The 12,651-nt window shown below is 43.0% G+C and overlaps 1 protein-coding gene and 1 pseudogene across 1 annotated transcript in view; one reads left to right on the top strand and one right to left on the bottom strand.

Moving 5' to 3' along the window:
• Nucleotides 1-12,077, bottom strand: part of Bms1 (BMS1 ribosome biogenesis factor) — a 35,673-nt gene extending 23,596 nt beyond the window's left edge. The window contains exons 1-8 of the mRNA XM_075983018.1: nucleotides 11,912-12,077; nucleotides 11,025-11,230; nucleotides 9,925-10,115; nucleotides 8,121-8,200; nucleotides 5,651-5,839; nucleotides 5,051-5,193; nucleotides 3,607-3,728; nucleotides 3,147-3,340 (exon numbers count right to left, since the gene is read on the bottom strand). Coding sequence (XP_075839133.1) covers nucleotides 3,147-3,340; nucleotides 3,607-3,728; nucleotides 5,051-5,193; nucleotides 5,651-5,839; nucleotides 8,121-8,200; nucleotides 9,925-10,115; nucleotides 11,025-11,200 — 1,095 coding nt within the window. The 5' untranslated portion in view covers nucleotides 11,201-11,230; nucleotides 11,912-12,077. The remainder of the gene's footprint in view (nucleotides 1-3,146; nucleotides 3,341-3,606; nucleotides 3,729-5,050; nucleotides 5,194-5,650; nucleotides 5,840-8,120; nucleotides 8,201-9,924; nucleotides 10,116-11,024; nucleotides 11,231-11,911) is intronic.
• LOC142855709 (rRNA-processing protein FCF1 homolog pseudogene) lies at nucleotides 8,559-9,239 on the top strand (annotated as a pseudogene).
• Nucleotides 12,078-12,651: the final 574 nt, after the last annotated feature.

The following is a 12,651-nucleotide window of genomic DNA, read 5'->3' as shown; positions in this document are numbered from 1 at the left end:
GCAGCCATATTAGTCAGCCATACAGACCTTTAATGCCAGGACACGAGAAACAGAGGCAGAGAGAGCTCTGTGAGTTCCCTCTGGGGTACACAAGAATGAATCTGTCTAAGAAAAATAAAGCTCACACAAAAGTGATCCCAGCACTTCGGATCCCACGCCTTTAATTCCAGTACTAGGGAGAAGACAGGAGTGATATGGCTAGGCAGAGAAATGAATATAAAGGGGAAACAGGAACTCAGTGGAATGTGGAGTCTGAGGTTGGTGGAGAGTACTGCTGGACCGCCCCTTGTTTGTCTGAGCCTTGGTAGAGTTAAGGTCTCTCTAGTTGTTGGCTGCTTTGATTTTTGATCTTCAGGTTGAATCCTAATACCTATCTCTGGGTTTTATTATTTGTGCTACAAATAAATCTTTTTAAAAATTCTTATAGTTCTAAAAACCTTTCTGTCTCAAGAAAGAGAAGAAAATTCTTGCAACAAAGCTTAGACTTGACCCCCAACACTGCAAACTCTCAGTTCATGCAGTCCATCAGTCCGGGAACCACGGCCCTAGCTAGGAAGGCTCCAGGTCTCAGCACTACAGACAAGAACTAACAAAAACCTCAAGTCCGCATGACTCCCAAGGCTCAGGGAAGACCTTGGAATACGGGGACAGGAATAGTGCTGTGTAACACTCCTCTGCACACAGCATGGCCACAGCAGCTGTGCTGAACTGCACAAGGCAGAACTACCAAAGTTCGCACTTGGGCTAGGGAGGGGCTCATGAGGCACCATCCCTCCCTGAGGAGCAACTGACTGTTAATGGCTGCTGAATGGGGAATCTTTGCTATTGCTGTTTAACATGTAGTGTGCAAGGGTGTTTTGTCTGCACACTCTCATCTGTGCATGCCTTTATGACTGCAGCGGTCAGAAGAGGGCAATACTTTCCCTGGAACTGGATTAAGCCAGTTGTAGGCCACCATGCAGGTGCTGCAAAGGTCCCAGGTCCTCTGGAAGAGCAGATAGTGCTCCTAACTTCTGTAGTCCACAACCAGTAAATAACTCCAAACCTATTCTCATGTAAACACCCTGATTAATTTCAGTGGGTCACTATAAAAAAATGACACGCTGAGAAGAGCTTCAGCAGGAAAGGAGAGGGACAAGGGAGGAAGCAAGTGTGAGAACTGCCACAGTCCATCACACACACGTGCCGAAACTAGTGTGAGAATTGCCATGGTCCATCACACACACACACACACACGGACACGGACACGGACACACGCACACACACACTGGGACTGTCAGAGGACATACTGAAAAGATATCTAGCAGGAGTGTGAGGGTGACAATGACCAAAACATCATATACACATATATAAAACTGTCAAAGAAATTTTTCAAAAGAACAAAAGTACCTCAAATGTCTTACACTCACACACATACCCAGCTCTAACCAAGGGAAGAGAAAGTTCAACAGGAAAAAGAGGGAGGACAAACAGCACAGTATGTTTAATAAAACCTCAAGAAATATATATTTTATATTTACATAAAATTATATATAACACACACACACAGAGTAAGAGGCACTTAGACTGACAATGTTCTTCACAAGAACCGTAGACTAACAAAAACCCCAGTACTCAGCATGAAAAACAAAAAACCTCCATGTGAGTTGCTGGTCAGGGGAGTCCAAGTGACTCTCAAAACAATCCAGGCTATCGTTGCCCTTGGTTGCCTCTCAGAGGTTGAAGGTAAGTTCCTATTGCTGAAGACAATGCAGACTCAGGACACAGAACCTAGAGGACTGAAGCTGGATCCAACCTAAAAGCTCCTTCCTGAGGTCCAACCATCACAGTACCAGAAAATATTAAGCAAGCCACGAAGGAAGGGAAACAATGAATAGTCCTACCCGGCTGTGATGCCTACGAACCACACAATGACAATCTGTCCCTAAGGATGTAATACTGGCACTCATATCTGGATGATAATGGCCTGCTCAACAGCAAGGAAACCATGCTTAGTATTGGAAAGCTAACGAACTAGGGGCTAGTGAAGTCATGGATCTTAGAGGACTTACTATCTCTTTTAACCCAGCACAATTCCCAACTACATTCTAAATGTATTCATATAGCCACAGATAAGAAGGAGCTTCTCTTTACAGCAAATGAGACCATTATAGGAACCACACTGGTCATGATGCAGAGATCAACAGATGGCGGGAGCCCAGTCTCAATGGCTGCATCTACAACCCAACACCTGACCTAAGGTTCAGAGAACATCAGAGAGGGGACAGAAAGACTGTAAGAGGCGGAGAAACAGAGTTCTATGGTTAAGATTATGTTTCCTAGAAAGGGCGAGGGAGCTACACCCGCTACCTCAACTGTGTGGCTGCCTAAACAAGACCTGAGCAATGACATCACTGATAATCATGCTAATGTGATGGGGAACGTCACAAGATCCTACCCATAGATCACTAGAACTGCTGAAGGAGAGAGAATCAGTCTTCCCCAGGGACAAGTTCCTGATTAATTATCCAACACAAAGTGATCATCTCTGGTTAAATACACACAAACACCATCAAATGGACTCAGTCATAGCTATATATTTATATTTACACACATGAATATACTTATAAGTAACAATAATTATCAAAGAAAAATAGGCCATCAACTTGAGGGGTGGGTCATAGAAGAGACTGGAGAAAACGGAAGGGAAATGTGACTTAATTAATCTTGATTTTAGAAGTTGTAAATTAGAAAAAATAAAAATACCACCAATTACACACGTCCACACGTCAGCCAGGGCTGAGTCGCTGAGTCTCTCTCTCTCTCTCTCTCACACACACGAAAGAAAGAAAGAAAGAAAGAAAGAAAGAAAGAAAGAAAGAAAGAAAGAGAAAGAAAAACCAAAATAAGAGTATTCTAGACCTAGAAAACACTATAGTTTTCTAGAACGAAAAAGAACATGGCAGTTGTGGTAACCACGGGAACTTTAAATCTGAAGAGTATGAAAGTATTTTTTATTTTCTGTTTGTTACAATGAAAAACATCTTTTATAATCAATTCTTTTTATCATAGCTTAGATTAAAAGAAAAAAGGTTTAATAACTAGAAGATGAACACAGTATTTGACAAAAATTTGTAAACAATAATTCAGAAGAGGCTCCTTCTTACCATTGCCTGAAAGCCATGGCTCCCACCGAGGTCGACATAGACAGCATCCTTGTCATACAGCACACCCCCAACTCCAGAGAGCGGCGCATAGACCAGCTTCTCCTTCTCATTCAAACAGCGCTTCTTTTGCTGTTCCGGAAGAGCACAGGGGTCTGGGAGAAAACTGACATCGCTGACGGCAAAATCTCCTACGCCTGGAAGACAGAACCCAGGAAGCCAAGCACTCACAAACAATTGTCAACTGCTGGCATCTGAAGGCTTGTACTGCACATGGAAACGCACCATAGGCAGCAGCCCCTGCTAACCAGCAATATCTGCATCCACTCAACACTCTGGAGATGATTCACAACAGGGTTATTTCTAAAACCTCCAGATCATGTTTCTGCCTTGTTTGATAATTTTTCAATGTTCCAGAGGAACGAAACCATCCCAAAAGTTCAACAAATACAAAAGAGAATACCTGGCATGTGAATCTGGCTATTATTTTTCAGGTAGGCTCCTCGTAAATAACCATAAAGAGACACCTTTCGGTCACACTTGATGTTTGTGCGGATGTCCTCAGGGTTTGTCAAATCTTCCATCCTAGAATAAAACACAATCTCATGACAGGAAGGAGCGTAAGAACTTCTACTTCTCGCCACATGCTGACCACTGTGTTCATGGGCCGGGAGTACAGCTCAATGGTTCAATGCTGCCCAGTACATGAGGCTTGGAACTCAGTGTCAAGCACCACAAGAAAAAGACTTGCTCCTTAAGCACATCATTTAGAAGACTACAAATACAGAAACAAGGAAGAATTGGTTCACTGTGTTCCAGAGGACAAGGAGTAAAACCATGACTGCCTCCAACTGGCTCATATGATAACATACTCCACAAGTCACTTGAAGGGAAATGAGACCCTTATTGGGACAGGGAAGAGCACAGAACATGTATAGAGTAACCCTTTATGTAAGAACTAAGGTTACCCTGCTGGCTGAGGTTTTCTGGTTTATCTTGGATTCCTCTAAGGAAGGGTATTATAGTCGGGTGGTGGTGGCCATGCCTTTAATCCCAGCACTTGGGAGGCAGGGCAGGCAGATCTTTGTGAGTTCAAGGATAGCTAGGACTGTTACTACACAGAGAAACTTGGTTTTGAAGAACCAAAAAAAATAAAAAAAATAAAAACGGGGTGTATTATAGACCGAGAAAACAAAACAGCACATGGACATCATCACTGATGCCTCAAAATTTCTCCATTCTTCAGTTATTCAATTTGTTTGGTTTTGTTGATGTTATTTTTGTTGTTTTTGTCTTTTTGAGACAGGGTCTCTCTGTGTGTATCTCTGGTTGTCCTGAACTCGCTCTGCAGACCAAACTGGCCTCAAACTCAGAATTCAAGAGATCCACTTGCCTCTGCCTCCTGGGATTAAAGGCATGTGCCACCACCGCCTGGTTTGTTTAGGAAGGAAGGAAAGAAGGAAGGAAGGAAGGAAGGAAGGAAGGAAGGAAGGAAGGAAGGAAGGAAGGAAGGAAGGAAGGAAGAGCAAGTCAGGCAGTGGTGGCACAGGCCTTTAGTCCCAGCACTCCAAGACAGATCTAAGTAGATCTCTGAGTTCATGGCCAGCCTGGTCTACAGAGCAAATTCCCAGAACAGCCAGCTCTAAAGAGAGAAACCCTGTCTCAAAAAACAAACAAACAAAAAAGACAAGAAGAAAAAGAAAAAAATACTGGGAATCAGACAGAGGTTTTGTGCAAGTCCTCTATGCACTGAGCTCTCTCCCCTGCCCTTAGCTATAATTGTTCACCCTAGAAAGCACAGCATCTCCAGTGACTGCATATGACAGGCTCTATCACTGATCTCTCTCAAACCTTAAAGAAGCTAAAAAGAAATACATCACCAGGAGGAAAAGAAACTCATAGTTTACCTGTCTGCCAGGATGTACGGATGAGATGTTTGCCATGTGAGAGGCCTAAACTTCATAACTGTAATAAATCGGCCCAGGTTGTGAATTTCTTGGTTCTGATACTCTCCATGTACCATTCCAGAAAGGTAGAACAGCTTGGCACCCTAAACATCAAAAAGAAAAAAAAAATGTAAAATGAATGCCAATTAAACACCTGGTTGCTTTTGTCGGGACTTGTCATGTGAGGGTCTCACCAAAGCAAACTTCTCTCAGTTAAACACCAGCACCTGGGAAGAAGGCACTGAAGTTCCTGGGCAGAGAAAGGACTCTGTAAACAATGAGCCACAGCAGGTACGAGAAGGAGAACAGCAGCCCTGGACGAGCAGAAACGTCTGAAGAACTGCATCAAGCCATGACCAGTAGAATGTCCATCGTCTCATGCATGTGTACAGAAGCAAGTGAGATAGACCAAGAGACCCAGAGAAAGACCACGTGGAGGAAACAGGCCAAGGACTAGATATACATGCATCCAGGAAAACCCCGGGGATTTAAGGAAGAGCTCTTCATTCTGGCTACTTTAAAGGATTACAGGTGACATGACTCAACATCTCTTCTTCCTACCGGGTAGACTTCTGTCCAGAACCTATGCTTTAACCGCTTCTTTGTCTTCTTGAGTTGCTTGTTATGCTTGAAGGAGTCTAGATGGGTGAGAACTCCCATAATTTTAGGGAAGCCATGTACTTGACAGATGTTTAGAAACTCAAATGTCTCCATTTCAAACCCAAAGCTGGCGTCTATAAGCATTAGCACCTAAAAACAGAACACAATTTCTCACACAAGTCATGAAAATACTCCACCCAGACCAAGAGTCAGCAAGTTATGGCCCATGTGTCAAATCAAGCCACACACTTGGTTGTTTAAATAGTCAACAAAATGCCACAAAAGGTATCTCCGTTATAATGTTCTCAAACTACAAAATATTAGTATTTCAGTCATTTTAAAAACATAAGGCTTAGCAAGCTTATACTAAGTTGTATTAAGGGTAACACTTTATTAATAAATCCAAAATTAAAAATACCTATCTTTAATATCAATATAGTTTGGTGGGACTAGAGAAAGAGATGGTTCAACAGTCAGAGCACTTGTTCTTGCAGAGGCCCCAGGTTCAATTCCCACCACTCTCACAACCATCTATAACTTAAGTTCCAAAGGACCAGATACCCTGTTCTGACCTCCACAGGCACCAGGCATGTACACAGTACACAGACTCACATGCAATCAAACCCCTTATATACATATAATAATAAATAAATGAATCTTAAAAAAAAATTTGATCAGGACTGATAACATATTTTTGGAGTCTTTCTGGTCTAAAGGACAAAAATCTGTAGCTCTTTGACATCTAGTTAAATTAAATACACACACACATAAGTCACAAAATTCAGTGTATCTGTTATCCTGTCATGCTGAGACAGCAAAAAAAGAGAAAAGAAAAAATAAAAAAATGCCCACCACCACTTTCCATTAGCTACGACAAAGAAGACCTGCCAGGCAAGTTATGTTCACCACTCAAATGACCATTATGGTGGTAATCAACTGCTTTTTGACTGAATTTGAGGCCTATTCCACAGAACTCATGCCTAGCATTGTAAACCTGGTCAAGAGCCAGTGGCTGGGGAGGTCATAGGCTCTAAAGGAGTCTACTACTGGTGTTTTCTAAAAGGACAGTGTCCGACTGTCTTCTCAATGGTTATGTTTAGCCAGTTACAGTGATGCACACCTTTAATCTGGAAGACAGAGACAGGCAGATTTCTGAGTCTGAGGCTAGACTGGTTTACACAATGAGTTCTAGGCCAGCACACAGGGCTCATAATGAGATCCTGTATCAGAAATCAAAAACAATACAAATCAGATTAGTTGAACTCGAGACCTTTTCCGGGGATTCTTTTTGCAATGGGTGGCAGTTAACATAGATTCACTGCTGGTCAAAGTGCTAAGAATAATGACTGTAGAGTGCCTGGCCCTAAACAGGACACTGGTATCACTGTATTCCCCTCAGCACGGCTCACAATACTGCAAAGGGCAGGATGAAAAGAAGGCAACAGTCAGACGATGGGGAAGAATGCACTCAAGAACTCACTGTCTGGGATTACCTGGACTCCTGCATGGAGTTCCACCCCTCTCAGACTACATGCAGCAATGGATATTGGGAGGGCAGCGGTGATGAACTGCTGCCGTTCCAATAAATAACCAAAGTCACACAAGCAGTCATAATTAAACACAGTGGGTCAAATAAATCACTAACTAAATGAATATAAAGACATCAGCCAAGGGCTGGAGAGATGGCTCAGTGGTTGAGAGCATTGCCTGCTCTTCCAGAGGTCCTGAGTTCAATTCCCAGCAACCACATGTGGCTCACAACCATCTGTAATGAGCTCTGGTGCCCTCTTCTGGCCTGCAGACATACACACAAACAGACTATTGTATCCATAATGAATAAATAAATATTTAAAAAAAAAAAAAAAAGACATCAGCCAAGCATGGCAGAGCACACCTTTAATCCCAGCACTCTAGAGGCAGAGGCAGGGGGATCTCTGAGTTTATACAGAGAAATCTTGACTCAAAAAAAAAAAAAAGGCAATAGAGAGAGGGAGAAAGGGCTCATTCCAAGACAAATTACTTAGCTGATGGAAGCCTCAATTTCATCATATGTAAAGTACACATAATACCTGAATGAGCACAGATGGTTATGTGAGCTAAATTTACAGAAAGCTATTAGTACAGTGCCTAGGGAGAGTTCCAGAAAAGGCAGTCGTTGTGAGAGCAAGTGTGTCTGTGTGTATGCATTAATATAATCTTGCCATGTGTGTCTCTGTGTATTCATATATTAATCTTGTCCATTATTTTTTCAAACCTATGGTTTTACAATGCATTACACAGATTTCATCTTTATGACAGTAACAATATCATAATTTCAATCACTCTGCTCATCTTTCCTTAACAATCACAAGTATTTCCCTGCAAATGAGACAGACAACCCATCTCACTGCCACACTCTCCATCAGGATCCCAGGCCACCTGACCAACTTACCAGATCTGCCACTTTGGCTAGATCAATCATTACATTGATGTCACACCCACATTCAATAATGGTAAGTCTGCGCTTTTTACCTGTAAGTACAAAGAAAATTTTACTTTTTAAAAATCTTGAAAATGCGCTGTCATTAGCTCTATAATGACCATGCTTTTAATGAACCCAGTAAAACACCATACACCTCTATAGGAACGTGACAGTTCATTTTTATGGCCAAAAATATCAAACTAGTACCAATTCCATCCTGTTTTGCTTGTGTTGATCTCTCTTCACTTCTAAAAATATACAACTGCACCCAGATTTTAAAAAAAGGTACAATCCTAGATGGGGTTTATAACTACCATGATCCTGCTGAACCACAGGCCACTCTCTTATCTCCATCAAATTTTTCTATGCTCTCAATATGGCTAAAAATACCATCAAACTGGCATGAACATGGGGAAGCAAAAGAAAACAAGAGAATATGCTGACTATGAAGCAAATGCTTAGTCTCAGAGATGAGAGACTTAAAGAAAAGGATAGATTAAAGCCTAAAAAGAAAGAGAAGAAAGATCCCAGTGCGCTGAAGGAAAGAGACGTCCCCCAACATCTCTCCTGCTTATTCTTCCAGTATAATACACAGCTGGGTCCACTGCACCACATCCTTGTTGATACCAACTTCATCAACTTTTCCATCAAAGCCAAACTCGACTTAGTACAGTCCATGATGGACTGTCTGTACGCCAAGTGTATCCCTTGTATAACTGATTGTGTGATGGCTGAAATTGAGAAAACGGGCCAGAAGTACCGAGTGGCACTGAGAATCGCCAAGGATCCACGATTTGACTGACTTCCATGCACACACAAAGGAACCTATGCTGATGACTGCTTGGTACACAGAGTCACTCAGCACAAGTGTTACACTGTGGCTACAGTTGATCAGGACGTCAAGTGAAGAATCCAGAAATCCCTGGAGTTCCTATCATGTATATTTCTAACCATAGATACAACACTGAACAGATGCCAGACGATTGTGGAGCTCCTTGGTTCCAATTCTTACTTGACCAAGTTTACCTGCCTTTCTTTACCAGTTTTCTCTGTTGTCAGTTAAACACACTTTTTGTTGTGTTTTTTTAATCAAAAAAAAAAATACCATCAAACCTAACACAACAGGGTGTTCAGAGGATAGTCATATGTTCCTGTACTACTACTATGAATAGAAATATCCCCAAGCTTAATAAACCAAAATGTTTGTGGAACTTTCCCAGTTAAAATGCAATGATTAAGGATATTCTCTTCCAGAGCTAAAGAAATGCTCTATTCTACCACTACTGCCACAAAAGCACTTTGGGAACTGACTTCATTCTCCTTCACTTAAGCACACAAATCCTAATCCCAGTACTCGCATTAGGCATCTCTGTGAGTTCAAGGTCAGCATGGTCTACCTAGCAAGTTCCAAGGGAGCCAGAGCTACACACAGAGACTCTGCTTCAAAAACAGAAACAAACAAAAAGCACAAATTCTCCTAAGAGTAGCTCTGAGAAGAAAAGCAAATGTGTATGGTAGATGGGAGCTAACTTATTGTGAAATGAATGTGCTCACAACGACGGGACCAGTCTAAGCACACTTGGCAAAGTCAACCAGTCAGACTAAGGTGGAACACATCAACATTGTCATGTCTAAGAAGTTACAGGCAAATATGTGGTAATATGACGTAATAGCATTGGTATATACTTTCCGCTTGAGCAAACAATGGAACTCAGATATGTTATCCCTCAGGCAACAATACTTGTCCCCCCAGCTCCGAAGCAGCACACCCTACCTGACACAATTGTCACAGGGCCTCTGATCTCAGTCAACTTCTGTCTGGTGAAATTCCGAATGAGGCACCGTATCAAAGTGCTCTTCCCAACTTTTGGGGGCCCCATCACCACTACCACTATCGGTGGGGGTTCTAGTGGAGTTCGATCAACCACTGGAATGTGATGCTTTTTTGTCTTTAAATCCTGAGTCCTATTAAAAAAAAAAAAGGTACTTCCACAAAAGACCTTAACATGCTAAGTTAGATTTTATAAAGAACAGATAATATACAGAAACAATTAACTTGAATTTAAATGTTTAATTTCTAAGCCCCCCAGTGCGAAACTATTCTTCAGTAAAGATAAAACAGATGACTAAAAAATAAAGTTAATAATCAAACACATCATAAAGAAGACTGATTTTACTGTAAGAGAATAAAAGGCACAGATGGAGACAGTGTATTATACAAATAGAGGTACAGGAGACAAAGCAAAAGTTCCATCAGGCAACTGGCTATTTAATTTTTGCCCTGGACCTGTTTTCTCATCCACAGAAAAGCGATGAGAATAACTCCTAACCTCTGCTCTTGAAAGAACTGAATTCAGGCTGGGCAGCAGTGGTGCACGCCTTTAATCTTTAATCCCAGCACTCAGAGGCAGCGGCAGAGGCAGGAGGATCTCTGTGAGTTTGAGGCCAGACTGGTCTACAGAGTGAGTTCCAAGAAAGTCAGGAAAAAACAAAACAAACAAAAGAATTTAATTCAGTAACATAAAGGAAACTGCTGGATATACAGAATGTCTCCCGAAATACAGCCATTTTCTACTTTACATTAAATGAAAGATGGGGGGAGGCACCACACATACTGTCATGGAGATAGTTAAAGTTTACAAAATTTTTCTGTGAACTAAAATAAATTCTTTTCTCCTGGATTTAAAAAAAAAGCAAAGGGCAGATATTGGAGGCAAAATGCTTCTATGGTTGGAGTTCTAAAACATTAGGAAAGTACTATGGTATGCCTATGTCCTTCAGATCTGAGATAGATTCGCAAAGCCAAATATCATCTGGGAGAGGCTCCTAGTACTTCATGAAACGGGAAGAACCACCAACCCCAGGTAAACACACCTGTGAAAGGACCGAGCCATCCGCACAGCAGACTGAACGGAAAAAGCTTTAGGGTTTCTCTTCCGGGCATCCTCTTCATCGCCAAGCTGTAGGTCCTGCAGGTACCGTTTCTTTTTCTTCTCAGCTTTAGGCCCACTGTGTTTCTTTCTGTGTTTCTTGTGTTCCTTGGCCTCCATGGCGGCCACTTATCAACTATAAGTCTTAACCTATATGATGGGGGGAAAATACTATCATCAGGGCAACATGGAGGGTGGCAGTAAATTTCATTTGTTTATGAAGTAATGATATATTTGTTCTCCGAACAGAGGTAGAAATTGCTTAGCCACCTTCTTCAAATTCATTTCTTTCTTATGCCATAAGGTAGAAGAGTTGCCAGCACCAATATTATCCCTTTTATTGTTTTACCTATCTTAAAACCATCGGCAGTGTTCGTTTTTGTGATGACAGAAATATACGCTATGCGGTTCTCTACCCAGTAGCAATCAACTACACGTGGTTACCGAGAGTTTCAAGCGTATCTTGAGAAATTGAAAACTTATCTTCAATTTTAACTAATTTTAAATCGGAACAGCCATATGAGGCAAGTGCCGACTGTACCGGACAGCTCAGGCCAGCCTTTCACGTTCAGTTCACAATGAAGTTCATAACGAAGTGGTTTTCTGAGTTAAGAGAAAACGAACATGAAAGTTTACAACAGTGCTGGTCCGACCGGTCTCGCAGCGACCGCAGGAAGCACATTTTTTCCCTACCTGTACTCTCTTCTTTTTGCTCGGAAAAGTGAGACCGTCAGAGCCGGCTAAGACCTAGGTCACCTGTTGGAGGGACCCCTCCAGCCCCATCTCCTCGGGGTTGGCACCCCCGTACTCCCCGGCGGTTGGGAAACTTGCCTTCTAGCCCAGGCGCGTGGATTGGGAGCAGCCCGTCGGAAGCTTAAGGACCGACCTCACCGGGAAGAGGACTGACTGACGGCGCCTGCGGTGCTCGCGGAATCGCCCAATCTCTCGGCCGCAACTGACCGGGCCGGCAAGCACGATACCGGAAGCGGAAGTTGTCCTTCGCGAGCACCCGCCGGGGGAAACCGAGAAACAGAAAAGAGAGACCGGCAAACGGACGCTATTCGGGAGAAAGCCGGAAGTAAGCTCTCGATTGGCTGAGAGTGTGCGCAGGCGCAGCTGCCGGTTTTTGCCGAGTTCCTCGGGTAAATCCTCCTCACTCAGGTGGAGGGACCCAGCTGCAGGACTCCGGCAGAGAGGAGCTGCGCACGCTGACTCCACGCCAGCAGTGCGGGCGGCCTTGGGTAGCAGAGGAAAGCCAGGGGACCCTTGAGTCACCACCAGCCCCAGTTTGAAGGCTCAGATCCCCACTGCCCAGCGCTAGTCCAGCAGCCTACCGCTCACTGTTAGAAAGGCCAGCACGGACAGTGCTTAGATTCTTCAGCTCTCTAGTGCCCTCTTGTGCCAGGTCCGACGGGCCGAGGGCAAGGCCAAAAAGTGCTTCTCTATGCTCCTGGAGAGGGCTGTTGTTGCAAGAAACATAGCCGCTTACCATTTTCTTTGAGCTCAGCCTTGTATTCCCAAGACTCTTTCCAGTCCCACCTGAAGAAAAATCCACGAACACCCCCCCCAAA

This window comes from Microtus pennsylvanicus, chromosome 8 (assembly GCF_037038515.1).
Source record: "Microtus pennsylvanicus isolate mMicPen1 chromosome 8, mMicPen1.hap1, whole genome shotgun sequence".
NCBI classification, from domain to species: domain Eukaryota; kingdom Metazoa; phylum Chordata; class Mammalia; order Rodentia; family Cricetidae; genus Microtus; species Microtus pennsylvanicus.
This window is presented reverse-complemented; position numbering and strand designations above follow the sequence as displayed.